General features: G+C 41.7%; 1 protein-coding gene across 8 annotated transcripts in view; it reads left to right on the top strand.

The window, feature by feature from the left end:
* Positions 1-25,511, top strand: part of LOC133554755 (neural cell adhesion molecule L1-like protein) — a 156,483-nt gene that overhangs the window by 18,428 nt on the left and 112,544 nt on the right. For all 8 annotated transcript variants that reach the window (XM_061903868.1, XM_061903867.1, XM_061903863.1 and 5 more), the window contains exons 6-12: positions 8,270-8,434; positions 10,074-10,112; positions 10,271-10,376; positions 12,251-12,432; positions 12,579-12,713; positions 17,815-17,955; positions 21,868-21,979. In XM_061903868.1, the coding sequence (XP_061759852.1) occupies positions 8,270-8,434; positions 10,074-10,112; positions 10,271-10,376; positions 12,251-12,432; positions 12,579-12,713; positions 17,815-17,955; positions 21,868-21,979 (880 nt within the window). The remainder of the gene's footprint in view (positions 1-8,269; positions 8,435-10,073; positions 10,113-10,270; positions 10,377-12,250; positions 12,433-12,578; positions 12,714-17,814; positions 17,956-21,867; positions 21,980-25,511) is intronic.

Below are 25,511 nucleotides of genomic sequence, written 5' to 3'. Positions count from 1 at the left end.
TGCATCCAGCGGGGCATCACAACGAAATTATGCATAATAATGTGTTAATTCCACGACCTTATATATTGGTATCGGTTGATATCGGAATCGGTAATTAAGAGTTGGACAATATTGGAATATCGGATATCAGCAAAAAAGCAATTATCAGAAAGCTGTAGTTATCAGCATTAAGCTGTCATTATTCAGCTGTTAATGTTTTGGTCCTTCTACAATACGGGTGGTCAGATGTGTGGGCGGGTCTGTGCATGGGGTGTGGGGATCGTGGCATACTGGCAAATGTTCTAGATATTTAGATTTAACATTTAAATTTAGCATTTATGTAGATTTAACATTTAGATGTAGATTTAACATTTACATTTAGCATTTAGATTTAGTATTTGGATGTATAATTGACGCAAAGATCTAGCATTTAGCTTTAGTATTTAGATTTGATATGCACATTTAGCATTTATATTTCACATTTAGATTTAGATTCAAAATACAAATTTCCTGGGTTCGATTCTGGGCTCGGGAACTTTCTGTGTGAAGTTTGCATGTTCTCCCCGTGACTGCGTGGGTTCCCTCCGGGTACTCCGGCTTCTCCCCACCTCCAAAGACATGCACCCGGGGATAGGTTGATTGGCAACACTAAATTGGCCCTAGTGTGTGAATGTGAGTGTGAATGTTGTCTGTCTATCTGTGTAGGCCTTGTGATGAGGTAGGGACTTGTCCAGGGCGTACCCCGCCTTCTGCCCGAATGCAGCTGAGACAAGCTCAGGCACACCCCCGCAACCCCAAAAGGGACAAGCGGTATAAAATGAATGGATGGATTTAGCATTTAGATTTAACATTTATATTTATTTATATTCATATTTAACATTTAGATGTAACATTTAGACCAAAGGCCTACTGAAATGAGATTTTCTTATTTAAACGGGGATAGCAGGTCCATTCTATGTGTCATACTTGATCATTTCGCGATATTGCCATATTTTTGCTGAAAGGATTTAGTCGAGAACATCCACGATAAAGTTTGCAACTTTCGGTGGTAAGAGAAAAGCCCTGCCTCTCCCGGAAGTCGCAGACGATGACGTCACATGTTGATGGCTCCTCACATATTCACATTGATTCTAATGGGAGCCTCCAACAAAAAGTGCTATTCGGACCGAGAAAACGACAATTTCCCCATTAATTTGAGCGAGGATGAAAGATTTGTGTTTGAGGATATTGATAACAACGGACTAGAAAAAAACAAACAAAAAAAAACACGGGATTGCATTGGGACGGATTCCGATGTTTTTAGACACATTTAGTAGGATAATTCTTGGAAATCCCTTATCTTTCTATTGTGTTGCTAGTGTTTTAGTGAGTTTAATATTACCTGATAGTCGTAGGTGTACGTTGACGCGCAGTGTCTCAGGGGAGTCGAAGGTAGCTATGGACGGCACAAGCACCGCTTTTCTCCGGTAAGAACTGACTTTTTAACCACAATTTTCGCACCGAAACCTGCTGGTTGACATTCCGTTGTGTTTCATGTTGGTTTGACCGTGCTCTGATCCATAGTAAATTTTCACCTCCAGGAATTTTAAACAAGGAATCACCGTGTGTTTGTGTGGCTAAAGGCTAAAGCTTCCAAACTCCATCTTTCTACTGTGACTTCTCCAATATCAATTGAACAAATTGCAAAAGATTCAGCAACGCAGATGTCCAAAATACTGTGTAATTATGCCGTTAAAGCAGACGACTTTTAGCTGTGTGTGTGCGTAGCGTTCATACTTCCTAAAACCCGTGATGTCTTGTGTAAACGTCATCATTACACAACGTTTTCAAGACGACACTCCTGGGAAATTTAAAATAGTAATTTAGTAAACTAAAAAGGCCGTATTGGCATGTGTTGCAATGTTAATATTTCATCATTGACTGCGTGGTGGGTAGTAGTGGGTTTCAGTAGGCCTTTAAGATCTAACATACAGGTATATTGAACATTTACATTTAACATTGAAGGTGTAGATTCAACATTTAGATTTAGCACTCCGATTTAACATTTAGTTTTTGCATTTCCTTTTAATTTCCACCTGAAATGTGAAGATAATTAGCTGCATTTGAGAAAAGTGAGCTAAATACTTAAATTATATCAGCTAGAAAAGTGTGATTGAATGTCTTTTCCGTCACACCATAGTGGAGACTTCATTAGATACACCCTAATGCTGGTCCGTCTTGTTTTAAAATCCGTACCTTTGTCAAGTGAATAAATACTGATAATAGTTTTGATTGACAGTTTTGGCAGGTTTCTTTTTCAAAGGCACACAACCTACTAGACATCTCAATAGAGTTGGCACACACACTTAACATTTCTTTACTTTTGTTTTCAGTCTAGAGCTTACTCTTCTAAAGTTTTGCTTCTTTGTGCTCCCTGTTCTTTTATTGCTTCCTCCGTCTCGTCTTTCCATGACACCTGCTCCCGCTGTTCCCAAGTATGAACGTGCTTAGTGACAAAATCCTTCATGTGGGTCCACAGTAGTCCTTGTTGGGACTCGAGCATGTTCCACTTCCCATGTAAGACAGTTCTAAGTTCTTGCGCGTGGCACATTAGGGAAACTGAGGTGTCTGCCCTTATGGGTCATGCTGGTCAAAATGTCAAAACAAGTCCCGTTATATTGGATGCAAGTCTTTGTGGGAACCATGGCCCGGATGACTGAAGACCTGCACATATTTACTGTTGAAATTAAACCAACAAAGTCCCACCGAAAGTGTTGAAGGTCACAAAAGTACAAATGCTGGTTTTAACCTCACAAATACAGATTTATTGGGATTACATTATATGTGTCATGGTGTTGCTTGAAAAAGTCCAATTTGTTGGAAATGTAATCGCTGAAAAAAATGGTTTGTGAAAATGGTCTTAGGCCCCGTTTACACTAAGCGTCAAGGGAAGACGACGGAAAAGGGTGAATGCTTTTGGACTGCATCAGTTATTGTCCGCCATGTATGTCACAGACTCAACGTCTAGGTCCAGAGTATATAAACTCAACAAAAACAAATGGACAATGAAGGTGAAAGTAAAAGAGTGAGGATTGTCCTGACCAGATATCTAGATCCCCAGTTTGATGTAAAATGTTCTTCATCACAATGTCTATGTGCCTAATGAAGATTTGTTTATTTTATGATGTCTCAGGTGTGATTCCCTACAATAGGGCCCTAAAGGAACAGATTGCAGTTATTTGAAATACCACAACACAAGATACTATTCATATAAGTTACATTTAAGAACACGAAGCAACACTGGATGTGATTATGACGTGCCAAATTCGGGAGATTGGGGGGGAGGGGTATATTCATAGCTAGAATTCACTGAAATTCAAGTAAGCATGTGCTAATTATCTTAAAACCTCTTCTCACTCCGGCACTTACCAAAGGCATGCAGTAAAAATGTGAGTGTGATGTAAGCTTGGACCTTAAATCCTACTGAATAGCTCTTAATCTTCTTCCCCTTATGCGATTTCAAATTAACGGTATTGAAATCAGCCTCCTCCATTTTGAAAAGGATTAGATAGTAATTTATTTATTCCTTCAGGAGAGTTCCTTCAGGAAATTATGACAGGAAAAGTGTCACTCGTGAAGTCACGAGTTTGACCAGGCGGTAATACTAAGCATGCGCTAATTATTTTGCGAAGCCAGTTTGACCCGGCAGTAATTCAAGGCAGGCAATTCAAGGAAATACAGTATAAACACACATAAGACTCCTCTCTACTCAGTGTTGTATTTGAAAGTGCAATATTTTGCAGCCAGTAGCACAGCCTTTGAAGGAGCATAGGTATGGGCAGCATCTGTGAAATTTAACTTGCAGGAAAGGAGTGAGTTCAGGGTTGAATTGTCCATCCTCGTTCTATTCTCTGTCACTATTTTTTTTGGGATATTACTAGTTGCCGTAGGTTTTCGGGAGAGGCACTGAAATTCGTAAGTCTCCTCGAAACTTGGGGAGGGTTGGCAAGTATGTGCGTATTGCATACTTGCCAACCCTCCCAGATTTTCCGGGAGACTCCCGAAATTCAGCACCTTTCCCGAAAACCTCCCGGGACAAATTTTCTCCTGAAAATCTCCCGAAATTCAGGCAGCGCTGGAGGACATGCCCCCTCCAACTCCATGCGGACTCGAGTGACGTGTCGACAGCCTGTTTTTATGTCCGCTTTCCCACAATATAAACAGAGTGCCTGCCCAATGACGTTATAACTGTAGAATGATCGAGGGCAAGTTCTTGATTTCTTATGTGGGTTTATTGTTAGGCAGTCTCATTAACGTCCTCCCAGCGCGGCAACAACACACAACAAAAGCAGTCACGTTTTCGTCTACTATAAAGCAGTTTGTCTGCCATAAACAGCAATGTTGTGACACTCTTAAACAGGACAATACTGCCATCTACTGTACATGCCTATGTGACAATAACATCTACGGCTTTTAGAGGAGTGGTTCTCAACGTTTTTGCAGAGATATACTCCCTGTGAACATTTTTTTAATTCAAGTACCCCTTAATCAGAGCAAAGCATTTTTGGTTGACAAGAAAAAGATAAAGAAGTCAAATACAGCACTATGTCATCAGTTTCTGATTTATTAAATTGTATAACAGTGCAAAATATTGCTCATTAGTAGTGGTCTTTCTTGAACTATTTGGGAAAAAAGATATAAAAATAACTAAAAACTTGTTGAAAAATAAACAAGTGATTCAATTATAAAAAAAGATTTCTACACATACTGCAATGAGATGGCGACTTGTCCAGGGTGTACCCCGCCTACCGCCCGATTGTAGCTGAGATAGGCACCAGAGCCCCCAGCGACCCCAAAGGGAATAAGCGGTAGAAAATTGAAAGGTTGAATAGCTGTAAATATACTCCTCCCCTCTTAACCACGCCCCCAACAATGCCCCGCCCCAACCACGCCCCTCGCCCAACCCCCGAAATCGGAGGTCTCAAGGTTGGCAAGTGTGGCGTATTAAGTCGCGGTGGCGGACAGAAGGAAGGAGGAGGTCTTAACAGGGCATTGTTGTGTGTTGACACGGATGAGGTTCCGTATGATAACCTTATCCTTATGATAACCTTATCCGTGTCCACACACAATAATGTTATCGTTTAAGACCGCCCCCCCTTTCGTCCGCCGGTGCAACGCGACCGAGTACGCATGCGCGGAAAATGCACACGTCATAGTCACATCCAGTGTTGCTTTGTGTGTAAGTTCTTAAATGTAACTTATCTGAACAATATCCAGTATTGTGGTATTTCAATTAACTGGAATCCAGTGCACTGTGTGGCCCTATTATAGTGAATCACACCTTAATTGAATCTTTATTAAACACATAAACAATGTGAGAAAGAACATTTTACAAACCCCGTTTCCATATGAGTTAGGAAATTGTGTTATATGTAAATACAAACGGAATACATCCATCCATTTTCTACCGCTTATTCCCTTTTGGGGTTGCGGGGGGCGCTGGCGCCTATCTCATCTACAATCGGGCGGAAGGCGGGTACACCCTGGACAAGTCGCCACCTCATCGCATGATTTGCAAATCATTTTCAACCCATATTCAGTTGAATGCACTACAAAGACAAGATATTTGATGTTCAAACTCATAAACTTTATTTTTTTTGCAAATAATAATTAACTTAGAATTTCATGGCTGCAACACGTGCCAAAGTAGTTGGGAAAGGGCATGTTCACCACTGTGTTACATCACCTTTTATTTTAACAACACTCAATAAACCTTTGGGAACTGAGGAGGGATATTTTTGAAGCGTTTCAGGTGGAATTATTTCCCATTCTTGCTTGATGTACAGCTTAAGTTGTTCAACAGTCCGGGGTCTCCGTTGTGGTATTTTAGGCTTCATAATGCGCCACACCAGTCCGGGGTCTCCGTTGTGGTATTTTAGGCTTCATAATGCACCACACATTCTCAACGGGAGACAGGTCTGGACTACAGGCAAGCCAGTCTAGTACCCGCATTCTTTTACTATGAAGTCACGCTGTTGTAACAAGTGACTTGGCATTGTCTTGCTGAAATAAGCATGGGCGTCCATGATAACGTTGCTTGGATGACAACATATGTTGCTCCAAAACCTGTATGTACCTTTCAGCATTAATGGTGCCTTCACAAATGTGTAAGTTACCCATGCCTTGGCCACTAGTACACCCCCATACCATCACAGATGCTGGCTTTTCAACGTTGCACCCAGAACAGTCCTGATGGTTCTTTTCCTCTTTGGTTCCAAAAAACAATTTGAAATGTGGACTTGTCAGACGACAGAACACTTTACCACTTTGCATCAGTCCATCTTAGCCGAGCTTGGGCCCAGCGAAGCCTGCAGCGTTTTTGGGTATCGTTGATAAATGGCTTTGGCTTTGCATAGTAGAGTTTTAACTTGCACTTACAGATGTAGCGATCAACTGTACTTACTGACAGTGGTTTCCTGAAGTGTTCCTGAGGTCATGTGGTGATATCCTTTACACTGATGTCGCTTTTTGATGCAGTACCGCCTGAGGGAACGAAGGTCCGTTATATTATCGCTTACATGCAGTGATTTCTCCAGATTCTCTGAACCTGTTGATGGTATTACGGACCATGGATGATGAAATTCCTAAATTCCTTGCAATAGCCCGTTGATAAATGTTGTTTTTAAACTGTTTGACGATTTGCTCACGCATTTGTTCACAAAGTGGTGACCCTCACCCCATCCTTGTTTGTGAATAACTGAGCTTTTGTACCCAATCATGACGCCCACCTGTTCCCAATTAGCCTGCACACCTGTGGGATGTTCCAAATAGGTGTTTGATGAGCATTCCTCAACTTTATCAGTATTTATTGCCACCTTTCCCAACTTCTTTGTCACGTGTTGCTGGCATCAAATTCTAAAGTTAATGATTATTTGCACAAAAAAAAATGTTATCAGTTTGAACATCAAATATGTTAACTTTGTAGCATATTCAACTGAATATGGGTTGAAAATGATTTGCAAATCATTGTATTCTGTTTATATTTACATCTAACACAATTGCCCAACTCATATTGAAATAGGGTTTGTACATCAATCAAACTAGGGATCTAGATATCTGGTGAGGACACTCCTCACTCTTTTCCCTTCACCTTCATTGTCCATTCGTTTTTGATGACTTTATATACTCTGGACCTAGACGTTGAGTCAGCGACATACATGGAAGACAATAACTGATACAGTCTGCTTTGCCAGTCCAAATGCATTTGCCGTTTTCCTCGACGGCCAGGTAATACAAACAACACGCTACCTTATTTATCACATCCACGGGAGCTCGCATTCTCATTGTCTCTCCTTCGACAAATGGAGGACGTTTTTCGCTAAATAGAAACACAGCTGACGCGGCTGGACAATGGAAAGTTCTCTTGCCGTCTGAGAAGTGTTGAAACAGAAGTAGCTGCAATCACTTTCTATTAAGGTATTCATGTGTGATGTTCACAAGTACATGTAAAAGAAGGACTCGCCATCCTATTTGTAGTGTTTACCTCAGAGTTACGAAACCGCTTTCTTACAAAGCTGGCTGTGGTGCGTTCTTTCTGATGTCACTTCCTGTGTGGGTGTGGTCTTTCTGACGTCACTTCCTCTCCGAATTCACTGTGTGTTCCACCCTTTTTTCTGGCGACTACTCCTCCCACATTTTTCAACCCACTTCAACCGTTCCAACGTCAAAACATTCCTCTTAATCAGGACACAAAACAAAGTTGTTTTGTGAACTGGAAAACTTCACGGTTTTCCCGAAATTCCAGGAATTTCATGGTAGCATTTCTCAAATCAACATGTTACTCTTTCAACATTTTTCGACCAATTTGAAAAATTCCAAAACCAACCATTTCAACTCATTTAGACCTTTCAATCTTTTTCACCATTTTTCAAAAAATACCCGCTTTTCCCAAAATCCACAAAATTTCAAAATTCCCATTGATATGAATGGAACATTCTTCAAAGTTCGACAACCCCCACATTTTTTACCCGATTCGAACCGTTCCAACTTCAAAAATTTCACCCTGTTCAGAAATTGTGTGCTCTATTTAAAAAATTCTAAAAAAAATTCCAGGATTTCAGTTCAACTTTAGCATTGGAGCATTCACATGCAATTCCTTCAGGAATTGCCTAATCTATTGTGAATGCTTCCTTATTACCAAGCATGATACAGTGACTTTTGGTTAAAATAACCAATGCAGTGTTCAAAAGAAGTTTTCAAATAAAACGCATTAGATGAATGTATGACTAAAAGAAATGTGCTCTTTTTGCAGGTCTACAACACATTGAGCAAGATGAGAGGGTTTCCACGGGCACTGATGGCAGCCTGTACTTCTCTCATGCCTTACAGAAAGACAGCCGTCAGGACTACTGCTGCTTTGCCGACTTTCGACGAATAATTGTCCAGAAGACCGCTATGGCAGTTGAGGTCATTCCATGTAGGTTAATTTGTGTTCAATCAACAAAAATACATTGTTGTAACTCAGGTTGTATGGTTTACCTTTATTAGTATAGTACCACGATACTAATGAATCATATTTGGTACTATACCGCCTCTAAAAATTACCGTATTAACCCCCACCCCCGTCATCGTCACGTTGTGTCATTGCTGGTTTACGAGCAGACGAGCATGTTCGGCAGTGCACAATCAAGAAGTACTTACAAGCAGAAACAGTGTGTAGACAGAAAAGGGAGAATGGATGCATTTTGGCTTACAAACTAACAATAAAGGCGAAGTTATGACACTGAAACGCCCTCAGGAAGAGGTGCTTTAAGTCATGGATAGCTAGCTACCGGCTAACGTCCATTCGCCATCGGCAGTGTTTTATCAACTTCTAAATCACTAATCCTGGTCTCCATGGCGACAAATAAGGTAAGTATCATCCCTTCAGGACAAGGAATAGTTAAACATGCTTCACTACACATCTTAGACAAACACCATTGGTGGATCTACACCTGACATCTACTGTATTGATACCAACGTACACGAGCGTATCTAGTCGATACTACTATGATTACGTCGATATTTTTTGGGCATCACACAATTTTCTTTGGTTTTTTTCTTTATTTATATTATGTTTATAACCTTAAGAAATACATCCCTGGACACATGAGGACTTTGAATATGACCAATGTATGATCCTGGAACGACTTGGTATCGGATTGATTCCCAAATGTGTGGTATCATCCAAAACTAATGTAAAGTATCCAAACAACAGAAGAATAAATGATTATTACATTTTAACAGAAGGGTAGATAGAACATTTTAAAAGAGAAGTAAGCAGATAATAACAGTAAATGAACAAGTAGATTAATAATTATTTTTCTAGCAATTGTCCTTAATAATTATTACAAAATAATAGAATGGAAAATGACACAATATGTCACTGCATATGTGAGTAGACTAAATTAAGAGCCTTCGTTGGCTTACGTACTACTAAAAGACATGTTGTCTAAGTTGGTACCGGTACCAAAATATTGCTATTGGGACAACACTAGTTGTAACACACCTAGTTAAAAAAAGACATCTGGGTTGTTCTGCAGTTAATTTAATTCCATCCATCCATTTTCTACCGCTTATTCCCTTTGGGGTTGCGGAGGCCGCTGGTGCCTATCTCAGCTACAATCGGGCGGAAGGCGGGGTACACCCTGGACAAGTCGCCACTACATCGCAGGGCCAACACAGATAGACAACATTCACGTGCCAATCAACCTATCCCCAAGTCCATGTCTTTGGGAAGTGGGAGGAAGCCGGAGTACCCGGAGGGAACCCAAGCAGTCACGGGGAGAACATGCCAACTCCACACAGAAAGATCCCGAGCCTGGGATTGAACCTCAGACTACCCAGGACCTTCGTATTGTAAGGCAGACACACTAACCCCTCTTCCACCGTGCAGCCCAGTTAATTTAATTGACTTATCAAAATATTTCTCCCTGCAAACCAAAACGCAGGGCTTGTCCTGTCTAGTTTGTGCTGCAAAGCGTGTAGGGGTGCCTACTCTCCTAGACAGAACATTATCTGCTCTTAATAGCTGCTAAAAAGGATATGTGTCTCACAAGGTTTTCTTTTCATTCCAGGGACGCCAGAGTATGAATCTGCTGACGACCGCGTTGCCAGTGAGTGATTTTTTTGTTCTTATATCCAGCACTGAAAATTGTGAATGTCTTACATTAGAGGTGCTTTTTTGAAAGGCTGTGCCTTGCAAATAGCTTTTGCTTATATGACCATTGATATAAACGAGGCATGAAAGTGATGGCGACTGTTGTGGTGGTAGCCCTTCCAGTGAGAACCCCCAGCCTACTGCTGCCCTCTGGTGTTCAGACAGAGAGGGTGCTCGTGAAGGGAGCACAGCTTCAGCTTGAGTGTATACCAGGAGGATAGTAAGTATTACTATACCAGGGGTCGGCAACCCAAAAGTTTGAAAGAGCCATATTGGACAAAAATTACAAAAAAAATAATAGAAAATCTGTCTGGAGCCGCAAAAAATTAAAAGCCTTGTATAAGTGTCATAATGAAGGCAACACATGATGTAAGTGTCTATATTAGCTATATTAGCCTACTATGAAAGGCTGATGCAAATCTTCATTGACTGAAATGTTGTATTTCAATTTTCATTCTACACATTTTTGCAACATTGGAAATCATTAGTTAAATGGAGGCTTCTCATTGTCCAAACATGGCCTATGATGTGGTTTGTTTTCCCGGAATGCAAAGGAACTGGACTGGACACGGTGTGAAGGTAAATACATGTTTAATCTATTACTATGAAAAAGTGCAAACAAAAGGCGCGCACAAGGCGGAGAACCAACTTGGCTAAGAAAACAAAAACTAGTACAAAGGCAGAACTATAGACATAAAAATGAAAGACACTAACTGTGGCATAAATAAACAAAAACTTACTCGTGGTGACGTGAGCAGGCCAGCATGAAACAGGTATGAAACAGAGTGTAGAGTACAGAGTACAATGACGCCAGGCCGACTGCCTGGCAACTACAAGCTTAAATAACAGTGATATGATTATTGACAGGTGGGTGAGTCCAAACAAATTAGGTAAGTGAGTCCAAATGAATCAGGTGAACTAATTGGTCATCACGGTGACAGAACAAACAAGAGTGCACAAAGAGTCCAAAACCCAAACAGAACATAATTAAACAAAACATGACCACAGAACATGACACTAACAGGATGAGATAACTTCTGGAAATGACTGTCTCAGAATTGCCAAAAGGTATAGATGTGTGTGTCTGAATTTAATGAAAGGGGGGGGGGGGGGGGGGGGTTATTTTCTTCTAATGTATTTATTACAGTCTTTGCAAGCTGGGTAATATTTGCTGTGGTCTGGAACAACATGGCACGCACCCAACTATGAGAAATGCAGCCAATGTTACATACAGATAATGTATCATGTGACATGCAAATACAAATGAAATACACAAGACATAGTAAAGGAAATTTAATGAGCTCAAATATACCTACTATTGAGGCATAATGATGCAATATGTACATACAGCTAGCCTAAATAGCATGTTGTATTGTTGATTAGCTTGCAGTCGTGGATTGACCAAATATGCTTGATTAGCACTCAATCAAATCACTAAAATGTCAAATTAAACTATTACTATACCACGGGGGTATTAAACAACATATTAAAGAGAGCTGCAGTTTCATGAGCCCACGCAAGGGCTCAGGGGCTGGACGTCACAATTTGGATGTTTCTTTAGAAAGTGCCTTTGCAGGTTATATTCCATTGAGACTGTGTTTACTTATTTACAAAAAAGCAAATCCATAAAATGAACAAAGTTCACATTATTTCATTTACGCACAGCATAAAACCTTTGGTGGACAAAATGAGACAAAGAAGGAATGGCATAAAAACTAATCCTTCTGTGGCAATATCAGAGAAAGTTGCACATGTAAACAAACTGTGGTGAGTTCATGGATCGCTGAAATTAGTAGGACAAAACAGTGTTTGACAAATACTCTCATCAGCAAAGCATGTTTAACATAAACAGTGGGATTTGTAACAATTAGGAAGGTTTGTGTCATGTTTGTCCTCCGACAAAAAATATATTAAAACAAAAAATAAGTTTTTTTCTTCATCTTTGACCTTTTTCACGCATCTCTGAAAAAGGTCTAGGAAGCCACTAGGGCGGCGCTACAGAGCCGCGGGTTGCTGACCCCCACACTATACCATGATACATACCATGTATGTCTGCCATGATCTGTATTAACTGCATATTGTGTCTTTCTAAAGCCCCACACCAAAAATAGAATGGATGAAAATGGGAGAAGATCTGCCCACTCAAGCCAAATTGGACAACTTTGGAAAGCTGTTGACCATAGCTGCGATAGAGGAGAGTGATGGCGGCACATATAGTTGTTTGGCAAAGAACCCGGCTGGACAGGCGATCCACTACTTTGATGTAATAGTGGAAGGTAGGTCAACATTACCTGCTCATTATGCATGACGCACACCATGGGTTTGTTTGTTTCGACTCAGGGATGACAGTCGTTTCAACACAAAGCAAAGACAGCTTTTATCCCCACCCCATCCCCCTTTCCCCTTCGTCTTCATCTCCTAGAGCCCCCGCAGTGGCTGAACGAGCCACCTGAAAGCCAGCTGAACGTGATCGGCTCCGATGTGCACATCAAGTGCTCGGTCAGCGGAAGTCCACCACCCGACATAGTGTGGAGGAAAAATGGACACGTTTTTGAAGGTGGGTGACCAAAATCCAAAGCCGTGCTTTCACGCATCTGTTAGCACGTTTGTTGCCAAGACAGCACAGATTTCACAATGACAAGAAGCTCATCTTTGTTGCCAAGACAGCACAGATTTCACAATGACAAGAAGCTCATCTGCTGACTGTTCTTCATACCACAGTACTAGCAATGACTGAATATGTGAAAACAGATCCTTTATTGGACATAAACTTCATGACACAACTGTTATTTAATTAATGAATAAATACGGGGATTAAGCTAGACCCCTTGAAATAAAATGTTTTCCTCTTCATTCTAAAACAGCGGTTCATAACCTTGTTAAAGGTAATGAACCCCACCAGTTGCATATGCGCATCCACCGAACCCTTCTTTAGTGAAAAATAAAATGTTTTTCAAATTCAAGACAAAGTTATATGATCTTTTACTGGTGTACAACCGTGCATGAACATCACCTTGTTCAAAGAACAAAACCAACACAGTGCATGAACTTGTAACAAATTACACACCTGCAAATCAGTTTGGGTTCCCTAATATGCCGATAGGGAGAAGTTTTTATGTACATCAAGAGTCTGGTGTGGCTTGAGTGGAGGCTCCACCGAACCCCTGAGGCCGACTCACCGAACCCCTAGGGTTCGATCAAACCCTGGTTAAGAAACACTGTTCTAAAAACTACCGAATATTTGCTCCCAACGTTCACATTCATGACAGCCCCTGCTGTTGCGAACTCGCATTACTGCAATTGTAGTGACCCCAAGATGCAGGAACCAGGAGAGTGTTGATCAGGTAAGACGATTTTAATTCACTCAAAAACAGAAAATGAAGCAGTCGTGCATAAAAGGTCCAAACATAAATCAATCCTCGAGCACCGAGGAGCGCGCGAGACAGGTATAAATAGAAACATGCTGATTGGCAGCAGGTGTGGACCGGCTGCCAATCAACAGCAGGTGCAGAGAAAACAGCGCTCGGCGGGACAAGCCGGAAATGGGACCAAAAATAAGAGCACTGGTAGAAATTAAACTCAAACCAAGGAAGCAAAAACAGAAATGAAGTGACAGATCGTCACACCTGCCTCAATGCAAGGTGCTTAAAGGCCTATGCTTTGAATCAGAATCAGAATCAGAACCAGAAATACTTTATTAATACCCGAGGGGAAATTAAGATTTTCAGCAAAATCCCAGGGTTTTGTTTTAAAACTTTACCACAATATCATCACATTTTTACATATTTTTGGACACCGTAATTCCCAGATTGTGGTGCGCACCTAAATATTAGCCCCATTTACATTATTGGACAAATTTTATTTTGTACGTATATCGGCCGCGCAAGTTTATAAATCTGCAGGTTTACACATTGAAACGTGAACTGTGTTCATTCATAAATTCAACAAACAAACAGTGCCTGTAACTAGAGATGTCCGATAATGGCTATTTTGCCGATATCCGATATTTCGATAAGGTCCAACTCTTAATTACAGATACCGATAAATACAGTCGTAGAATTAACACATTATTATGCCTAATTTTGTTGTGATGCCCCGCTGGATGCATTAAACAATATAACAAGGTTTTCCAAAATAATTCAACTCAAGTTATGGAAAAAAATGCCAACATGACACTGCCATATTTATTATTGAAGTCACAAAGTGCATTATTTTTTTTAACTTGCCTCAAAACAGAAGCTTGGAATTTGGGACATGCTGTCCCTGAGAGAGCATGAGGAGGTTGAGGTGGGGGGTGGGTGTGGTGTGGGGGGGGTTTGGGGGTAATGGGGGGTGTATATTGTAGCGTCCCAGAAGAGTTAGTGCTGCAAGGGCTTCTGGGTATTTTTTCTGTTGTGTTCATGTTGTGTTACAGTGTGGATGTTCTCCCGAAATATGTATGTCATTCTTGTTTGGTGTAGGTTCACAGTGCATATTTGTAACAGTGTTAAAGTTGTTCATACGGCCACCCTCAGTGTGACATGTATGGCTTTTGACCAAGTATGCTTTGCATTCACTTGTGTGTGTGAAAAGCCGTAGGTATTTTTTGATTGGGCCGGCACGCAAAGGCAGTGCCTTTAAGGTTTATTGGCGTTCTGTACTTCTGCCTACGTCCGTGAACCACTCTGTACAGCGGCGATTTAAAAAGTCATACATTTGACTTTTTTAAACCGTTACCGATAATTTGCAATATTACATTTTAAAGCATTTATCGGATATCTCTACCTGTAACAATGCATTTAAACTCCCGGAGAGTGCGGAGTTAAGCCTCCTCATGTGTGCTAAAACCTTTCAGTTCCATTTGATTTTTTGTTAGCCGGGGCAATTGTATTCGAGTTTAGGCTGCATTGTGTGCATTTTATCCAAGTCTATAACTATGGCGTCAGTGCCAAAATCCTTGCATATTCTTGCAATCCTTGTAGAAACTTTCTGGATTCATTTTGTGCACGTGGACTCTCGGATTGGCTCTCTCAGGAGTAACTCGGTGAGTAGCTGTTAAAAGTCACCAATCAGAAAAGAGGCGGGAGTTGCAGAGACTGCGTATTTAATTTCTGCCCATAAATGCCAAAAGGGCTAAACGTAGCGCTCGTGAGGAAAGAAAAAGACACTTTACAAAGGCATAGTCCGTGCACGGGCAAAAAGATGCCGTGTGCATGCAAAATGTGTTTTTTTTGTTTTTTTCACCATTTACAATTTTGGCCATTGTTCTGACGCTCTGCTTCTTCCTAATTATTTTCAGACAATTTGTGATGAGAAACTGGAAATATGTGATGGATAATATTGTAACTGTAGGCATGTTCAAATTAAACTAATACTGTACCACAGGGCTATTAAACAACATTGAAGAGAGCTGCAGTTTCATGAGCCCACACAAGGGCTCAGGGGTTGGACATCACAATATGGATGTTTCTTTAGAAAGTGCCTTTGCAGGTTAGATTAGATTAGATAGTACTTTATCTATTCCGTCAGGAGAGTTCCTTCAGGAAAATTAAAATTATATTCCATTGAGACTGCGTTTACTTATTTACAAAGTAAACACATCAGCTTTCACGCTGCACTGTTAATAAATGTATCATTCTGCCCTTGCGACTCGTTTCCAGAGTGTACAGCCTGACAGATACTTATGAAGAAAAATAAACTTTAGCCGTTTTGTTGATGATTGATGTTTCTTCTTTTGTATTATTTTCCTTCCTCAGTTTTATCTCTTTATATGTCTTCCTTCATTTAGGTTTGTAAGACTGAACATATAAACATTACACAAGTATAACATCCATTTTATATTTTACATAAATAGTGTCCATTGTGTATGTTACGTAAATTAAATGAAAGGTTTAATCATACTTGCCAACCCCTCCGGATTTTTCAGGGAGACTCCCGAATTTCATTGCCCCTCCCGAAAATCTCCCGGGGCCACTATTCTCCCGAATTTCTCCCGATTTCCACCCGTACAACAATATTGGGGTACGTGCCTTAAAGGGCACTGCCATTAGAGTCCTCTACAACCTGTCATCACATCTGCTTTTCCTCCAATACAAACAGCATGTCGGCACAGTCACATAATATCGGTTGGGGACATCTCTACGCTGCTGATCCGCCTCCGCTTGGGATGGTTTCCTGTGGACGGGACTCTCGCTGCTGTCTTGGAGCCGCTTTGAACTGAACTCTCGCGGCTGTGTTTGAGCCACTATGGATTGAACTCTCACGGTATCATGTTAGACCCGCTCGACATCCATTGCTTTCGGTCCCCTGGGGGCGGGGGTTGCCCACATTTGAGGTCCTCTCCAAGGTTTCTTGTAGTCATCATTGTCACACCCAGTGGCATCCCACTGGGTGTGAGTTTTCCTTGCCCTTATGTGGGTTCTTCCAAGGATGTCGTAGTCGTAGTGGTTTGTACAGTCCTTTGAGATATTTGTGATTTAGGGCTATATAAATAGACATTGATTGATTGATTGATAATATATATATGGGGCTTTCACACGCACACGAGTGAATGCAATGCATACTTAATCAACAGCTATATAGGTCACACTGAGCGTGGCCGTATAAACAACTTTAACACTGTTAAAAATATGTGCCACGCTTTGAACCCACACCAAACAAGAATGACAAACACATTTCGGGAGGACATCTGCACCGTAACACAACATAAACACAACAGAACAAATACCCAGAGTACCTTGCAGAACTAACTCTTCCGGGACACTACAATATACACCCCCGCTACCACCAAACCCAGCCCCCCCAACCCCGCCCACCTCAACCGCCCCCCCAATCTCCCGAATTCGGAGGTCCCAAGGTTGGCAAGTATGGGTTTAATGTTCATACACACAACAAACATTGCACACATGTGGTTTGACTCAATTAAACTCAATGTGTAGCTTTATCGTCCTCTACTGGTCAAATTCATTGCTACATGTATGAAACGAGTTTTAGTAGTTAAACAGCTAAAAACAACACCACCACGGGTACAAAATACTTTACAAAATCAGCAATTTCAATACTTTCATCTTTTGTTGTCCAGTTGCTGTTTAGTCTGACTTTTGCGATTTATTTAGATTTTTTCCCAGGGTCGAGAGTGCCATCTTCTTCTACTCACCCACTCTCGTTTCGTTGTGACAGATATGTCACATGCATGAGCAGCCCTAGTTTGAATGGTTTCATCAAGCCTATACGGGTGGTGTTCTGCGGACCAAATTAAAAACGTTGACGGGCCGGATGTTGTCCGTGGCCCACCAGTTGAATAGGATCGTGTACAATAATCAAACCATAACACGTTAAATGGCTGACTGAGTGTGTCTGATTTATTGTGAACAGTCCAATTGGTCCAGCGTGACACATTTGGCAATTTCATTGGTCTGACGTGATCAGGCAAAATGTATTGGTGGCATGTGAAGCTTGGAAAAAAACATACATTAACGGCAGTATTGTATTAAGCACAGGGTTCAAGGAGTGTGGGAAAATTACTAGTTTACCGCCTAAAAATTACAGTACTTATGTATTACAATATTCAAAAATATCAAAATTTTTTTTTTTTTTTTGGTAATGCATTTTTTTATTTTTTTTTTAAGGTTAAACATTATTGGGAAAGGTTTATACGTCAATGTTTTTCTGTTTATCAGATGACCCACTAAATAACAAGCGGGTGCTTGACGACACACTGATTCTCCACAACGCCTTGCCAGAAGACAGTGGCGTCTACCAGTGTGAAGCTTCCAACAGACATGGTGGTGTCCTTGCCAACATTAACATCATGGTCATGAGTAAGTAGTCCCGTCACAGCGAGCAAAAATGAAATTAGCATGACCCTCAGCAGATTTCTAAAAAATTGATGCGGGCTCGGATAAGTAAAAATGTTACTCACCACTCCATTTTGTGCGTGTACCTAATAAACTTGTGTGGACTTGAGAGTTTCAAGTTCAATCCCCGCTTCCGGCATCGTAGACACAGCTGTTGTGTCCTTGGGCAAGACACTTTACCCACCTGCTTCCAGTGCCACCCACTGGTCTAAATGTAACTTAGATAATGGGTTTCACTTTGTAAAGCGCTTTGAGTCACCAGAAACATGTATAAATATAATTCACTTCAATCAATCAATCAAAGTTTATTTATATAGCCCTTAATCACATTCGGTAGGTTGTGAGTCATACCAAAGAATATAAAAGATGTGACCCATTACATCCCTGCATGGCAGTCAGCATCAAGGGTTCGGAATTGGGGGTTAAATCACCCAAATGATTCCCGGGTGCAGCCACTGCTGCTGTCTACTGCTCCCCTCACCTCCCAGGGGGTGATCAAGCGTAATGGGTCAAATGCAGAGAATAATTTCGCCATACCTAGTGTGTGTGTGACAATCATTGGCACTTTAACTTTACCTTTAAGTGTCTCAAAGGACTGGACAAGCCACAAGAATAGAATAGAATAGAATAGAAAGTCCTTTATTGATCCCTGGGGGAAATTCAGCACCACAGTTTGCTCACAATAGACAATATCCATTCATCGATTTTCTACCGCTTATTCCCTTTCGGGCTTGCGGGGGACGCTGGCACATATCTCAGCTACAATCGGGCGGAAGGCGGGGTACACCCTGGACAAGTCGGCACCTCATCGCAGGGCCAACAGAGATACACAGACAACATTCACATTCACACACTAGGTCCAATATAGTTTTGCCAATCGACCTATCCCCAGGTGCATAGACAATAATAATAAATAATATATAACATATATTATATATATAATATATAATATATGAATAATATAAATATATTCTACATATATTCTACATTTAAGTGCAGTCAAGGAACATATGCATTATACAGTCTGATGGCTGTCGGTATGAAGGACCTCCTGTGTCGTTCCGTGTTGCATTTTGGGAGTCTGAGCCTTCCACTGAACGTGCTCATTCTCTCCGCAAGGTCCGAATGTAGTGGGTGGGAGGTGTTGTCCATAATGGCTAGGAGTTTTGCTAGACTTCTCCTCTCTGACACCACCGCCAGAGAGTCCAGCTCCACTCCCACCACGTTACTGGCCTTCTCTACCAACTTGTCCAGTCTGTTTGCGTCCCTCACTCTCAGCCCGCTGCCCCAGCAAGCCACGGTGTACAAGAAGGCGTCCGCCACCACCAACTCATAGAACATCTTCAATATCTTCGTACAGCTGTTGAAGGATCCTAGCCTCCTGAGGAAGTAGAGGCGGCTCTGTCCCTTCTAGTAGAGGGCCTCAGCGTGTTTTGACCCATTCAGATTGTTGTCAATGTGTACTCCGAGGTATTTATAATCCTCAACCATGTCCACATCGACCCCCCTGATGGAAACAGGGGTCGCCGGAGTACTCCTCCTCCTTCCCAGGTCCACAACCAGCTCCTTGGTCTTCATCACATTGAGCTGGTGGTGGTTCTTTCCACACCAAGTGACAAAGTCCTCTACCAGTGCCCTGTATTCCACATCATCACCATCCTCAATACACCCCACTATCGCAGTTATCTGAAAACTTCTGAAGGTGGCAGGACTCTGATTGATAGAGGAAATCGGTGGTGTAACTGGTGAAGAGGAAGTGGGGGGGGGACTGTTCCCTGCGGGACCCCGGTGTTGCTGACCAGCCTGTCAACACACAGTCCTGCAGTCGCACGTACTGTGGTCTGTCAGTCAGGTAATCTACTACCCAGGACACCAAGGGGGCCTCCACCTGCATCGTCTCCAACTTCACACCCAGTAGCCCAGGCCGTATCGTATCGAACGCACTGGAGAAGTCAAAACACATGATCCTCACACTGCTTGCAGGCTTGTCCAGGTGGGCTAGGGCTCGGTACAGCAGGTAGATGACTGCGTCCTCCACTCCCAGTCGGGGCTGGTAGGTGAATTGGAGTGGGTCCAGGTGGGGCTTGACTGTAGGGCGGAGTTGTTCCAGAACCAACCTCTCCATGGTCTTCATGATATGGGAGGTTAGAGTCACCGGCCTGTAGTCCTTCGTCGTGCTGGGTCGCATGCACTTGGGGATGGGCACCAGGCATGAGGTTTTCCACTGTGTGGGGACTTTCTGCAGCTCAGATCCCACATCAGGGCAAGAAAAAACTCAACCCAATTGGGATACAATGAGAAACCTTGGAGAGGACCGCAGATGTGGGGACCCTCCTCCCCCGTGCACCCATCTGGGCGACCGGTGCAATGGTCGACGAGTGAATCTAGTTAATGATGTGAGAGTCCAGTCCATAGTGTGGCCACCCAGGGGATCATCTTGAATGGAGATATGTCAGCAGCGCAAAGACGTCCCCAACTGATGCACAGATGAGTGGTCCACCCCATGTCCCGACTTTGAACAGGTGGCGCAACATCTGTGGTCTCTTAATAACCTCTCCACGCAGGAGAGTGGGGCAGAGCAGAAACGAGACGGCAGATCAACTGGTCAAATGTGAGGTCTATTTAAAGGCTAGCGTATACAAATGGGTTTTATGATGGGACTTAAATGCTTCTGCTGAGGTATCATCTCTAACTGTTACCGGCAGGGCATTTCAGAATACTGAAGCCCGAATAGAAAATGCCCTATAGCTCGCAGACTTTTTTTGGACTCTGGGAATCACTAATAAGCCGGAGTCCTTAGAATGCAGATTTCTTGCCGGGACATATGGTGGTACAATGCAATCAGCAAGATAGGATGGAGCTAGACCGTGCAGTATTTTATACGTAAGTAATAAAACCTTAAAGTCACATCTTAAGTGCACAGGAAGCCAGTGTAGGTGACCCAGTACAGGCGTAATATGATCAAACTTTCTTGTTCTTGTCAAAAGTCTAGCAGCCGCATTTTGTACCAACTGTAATATTTTAATGCTGGACATGGGGAGACCCGAAAATAGTATGTTACAATAATTACGGAGATGAAAGAAGGCTGTTTTAGTAACACTCTTAATGTGTGACTCAAATGAGAGAGTTGGGTCGAAGATAAAACCAAGATTCTTTACCGAGTCGCCTTGTTTAATTGTTTGGTTGTCTAATGTTAAGGTGGTATTATTTAATAGGTGTCACTTCCCTTCTCTCCGTTTGATTCGGCAACAATCCAGCAAGGATTCACCAACTTCCATCTGATTTTCACAGTCTGTTTGAGTCTACAGATGCCCTTCATTTTTCGAATTAGTTTGCAGTTGTCTGCGCTTCAAGTTGTGTTTTGAAGGGAAAACGTCTGTGTGATAAAAATGAGCTGCTGATCTTTAAGTTTCAATGGGACCTTCAAAACAACCGTGGCACTTACTTGTAAAGAGGTGCTTTGTCTTTGTATAATTAAAAAATATTTTTTGTCTGCCTACATTTTAAAAGCAATAGTCAAGGTTTTTGAACTCTACAGATAGGAGAGCATTCTGTTACGCTGGAGATTGACTGTGGTGAAGAAAAAGTGAATGTTTTAGTTACACAAATACAAAAAGTTGGCTACAATAACATGTAGAGTGTACAGATATGTGCAAAAAAATATTTTGAGATTTGAAGTAGCTTTTTTAATATCCAGTTGATGATTGGTCAAAGTAAAGCTGCACAACTAGCTTGCCTTGGGTAATAGCCGTAACAAAAAAAGACCAGTAATTGGTTGTTTTATGTGATGTTTTTTTTACCAAGCCAGCATGCCATTCAGTCATTTTAGAAATAATTTGACTTGTGATAATATCTCAATATTCTATTTGCTTTTAGATTTGGCTCCTCTAATCCTGACCAAGGACTACCAGGAGTACACCGTGATCCGCAGCCAGAATATGTCCATGAACTGCAGAGTTTTCGGCTCGCCTCTTCCTACCATCTCTTGGTAGGTGATAAGGAAGACAAGAATGGTTGTTCATGAGAAATTAAGCAGGAAAACCCAATTAGAATGATGTGGTGGGATAATATTCCTTGTAGGGCCGGGCAACGATTAGACAATTTAATCGAAGTTAATCACACTATTTCTCCGATTAATCGCGATTAACTGCATTGTGTACGCAAAGCCCAATAATGAATTCAAAAGTAGTGTGTAGTGCACCTTTATTGGAATATTCTCCCACATGAACAAAAGCGCCAAAACATTTGTTGTGCAAACACAATTTAAATCAGTCCTTGTTAAACAGTAGCAGTTAAATAGCATATTTTAAGAAAATCAACTCAAAAAATGTAAATACAAACATTTAAGCTTATTGCCACTGCCAAGGTATTTAAGTTAACTTGTTTGTTATGGAAAATAAATATAATCTACATACAAATCTCTGAGCCACAATCATAACATCTGAAGAGGCAATTTCTGAGGTAACAGCAGAAACATTTTTTTTTATCAGGGATCTTATGTTTAAAAAACCTATATTATAGGTAGTGGGCTGTTTTAGGGATTTTTTGATCAAATTATCCGTAGTAGCAATATTAATAATGTTGTGTTTATTCTGCGTAGTGCACTTAAAATAATTATGGCCATATCTAGGAATTGATATGATGGAAATTTTCCGATTGTTTGCTTGGTGCTTTGATAAACTGAACGCATCATATACATGGTACTATATTGTGATGTTATGAGCCAGGGGAAAAAATAACTACCCTACCCAGCATGCAACAGGAGTTGTGTCGCCATGACGGCATCTTGTATGTTGTGATATGCACGCTCTGAAAGCAAACGTTAAGAACTCAGCCAACACGCCTCATCTGCATTATTCATAAATAGACAGACAACACATATACTCCGCTGCTTCACAAGCCGCTGGATGTAGCCGGCAAAGTATTCCCATGCTAGCTAGCCGGTCTAGCAAGCACGCATCATTCAGTCCAAAACGGCCCGATCTATCCACATTCAGAATTGTCTGGCGGTCGTAAGTGATCGCGGAGTGACCACGCTGTAAGCCAGCCATGAAATTTGCAGAATTGTCCGGTATTTTTGCCAAATGTTCCATCTTTACCAAGAGCCCCTCGACGCCGAAGCCCATCCGGGCGACGCCATCTTGTTAAGAAAAGGCGTTAACAAAATAAAAGCATGTAAACAACATACGCAAATGTGCGATAAAATAATTGGCGGCGTTAATAGATTGATGAGTTAACTCGTAATTAACGCATTAATTTGCCCACCCCTAATTCCTTGGTATGAGTCATAGATTTATTACATCTAGAACGTGTGAATGAGGACAATTAATATATGCCTTGGCTGTATCAACAGGAGTTGTAGCCAATTCCGTCGTTTGTCCTGGGAATGGTGGCAAAGCTGTGGTCCCTATTGACTCTGAATGGGCTTACTATTTTCTTTCTTTTCTTTCTGCAGCTCTACAAGTTAGATACATGTCAGAGATCATATATATTTTGACTACTGGACAACACATCATAGTTATTGTGATTATTTGTTGTTATAGAATTTCAGATCGGATCAAGTTATTTTCTGGCAACTGGTTATTATCAGCAGTGGATAAATATTGTCCATCGCAGGAACTTTTTCAGGAATGCTTCCCACTTACCCGGGTAAAGAAAGTTCCCCTTCCCAGCATGCACAATTGTTGAAAAACTTCAAGCTGATTGAAAGACTCAAAAATGACGGTCGTTTCAACACAGGCTTTATTTATGTTAGGATTTGTTTGATTGATTGATTGAAGCTTTAATCAGTAGATTGCACAGTACAGTATATATTTCGTACAATTGACCACTAAATGGTAACACCCGGATAGGTTTTTCAACTTGTTTAAGTCGGGGTCCACGTTAATCAATTCATGGTAAACGGTGTAGCAAATGTTTATTTGGTGGTGGGATTATCTAGCTCGGGGCTTCACAGAGGCGGTGTCATGTTCATGAGGAAGATGGTCATGGAAAAACTCAGAAGTTTGAAAGCAAGCGTTTGAGTGTGGGAGATAATAGATATTTTTCAGATTTAGTGCTCAGAATAAGGCCCTAGGGCAGGGCAACCTTTGCTGTCCTGAAAACTACTTTTACAAAATGAAAATAACTGAAAGCTACTCATTTTTGGAATGTTTATTTCCACGTCTTATTTCAGTTCAAATAAAGGGAATACGCTTGTCTTGCCAGAACATTAACACAAGGTTGGTATACACAACTCACATTATTCATAAAAAAAAAATCAATCAAGTTTACTTATATAGCCCTTAATCATAAATATCTCAAAGGGCTGCACAAGCCACAAGCCTCCGATCCCACATCCGGGAAAGAAACAACTCAACCCAGTGGGAACGATGAGAAACTTTGGAAAAGACAGCGGATGTGGGGGTGACCGATGCAATGGATGCCAAGTGGATTGATTGATTGATTGAAACTTTTATTAGTAGAATGCACAGTACAGTCTATATTCCGTGCAATTGACCACTAAATAGTAACATCCGAATACATTTTTCAACTGTTTTAAGTCGGGGTCCACGTTAATTAATTCTTGGTAAATACAGTTAATAATGTGAGAGTCCAGTCCATAGGGAGGTCAGTCTTGTGTATTTGTCAAAGGGAAGGAGGTGACACCAAGGCGGAACTGCGGTTTACCAGGTTTATTCAAACCTTTGATGAATGTGTGTAGTGTGTATGCTACCACAAGTCAATGAGTGTGGACGATGTGTGGAATTAACAATGTGAGTTTTAACAGAGGATGTTGTCGGTGCATGTTGAATGAATCTTTTGCTGAATCCAAAGGAGAAGGTGGAGAGGCAGTCAGCAGGGAGGCAAACAGTCAGGGGCTGGAGAGAGGCAACGATGTCCGTGTCAAAGCAGTGGTCGAGGATTGAGGGAGGCAACCAGAAATCTAGGAGGAGGTTGTGAGGCAAGACATGATCACAGACAACAGGGTAGACACTGGAAGACACAAAGGACATCAACACGGGAACGAGGAAGAGCACAAAGAAGGCAAGCAAGGAACGAAGGAAGGGTGCCAGACGTGATGCTTACTCAGGGAGATTGGCTACGTTCTGGCAAAGGTCTTTTGGGTCCACTGGCTTTTATGCTGCTCCCTCTCATCAGGTCCAGGTGCAACTGCCTGCAGCCTTGTCGCTACGTGGGCGATCTGCGCCTAGCGTAAGCAGGGGCTTTTCCAAGCGTGCTGCCAGTAGAGGTCCCGGTAGCTCCAGCTGCCGAGGAAAAGCGGGTTGGAATACGACAGTCAGCAGGGGGATCGTCTTTTATGTAGACAAGTCGGGGCGCAGAGACATCACCAATTAATCAGAATCAGACATACTTTATTAAAATGTTCAGCACAATCCCATTCAAGATCAGACAAACATTTCAGGGAGACAGAACAGGATCAAACATTACAGGGAGACTGAACAGGATTGCTGAAGGGTCTGCCAACTTCCGGAGCCCCTTACAAAAAGGGGCGCCGAGATGTGGTCCACCTTTGGTCC

Source organism: Nerophis ophidion, linkage group LG06, assembly GCF_033978795.1.
Source record: "Nerophis ophidion isolate RoL-2023_Sa linkage group LG06, RoL_Noph_v1.0, whole genome shotgun sequence".
Classification (NCBI taxonomy): Eukaryota; Metazoa; Chordata; class Actinopteri; order Syngnathiformes; family Syngnathidae; genus Nerophis; species Nerophis ophidion.
This window is presented reverse-complemented; position numbering and strand designations above follow the sequence as displayed.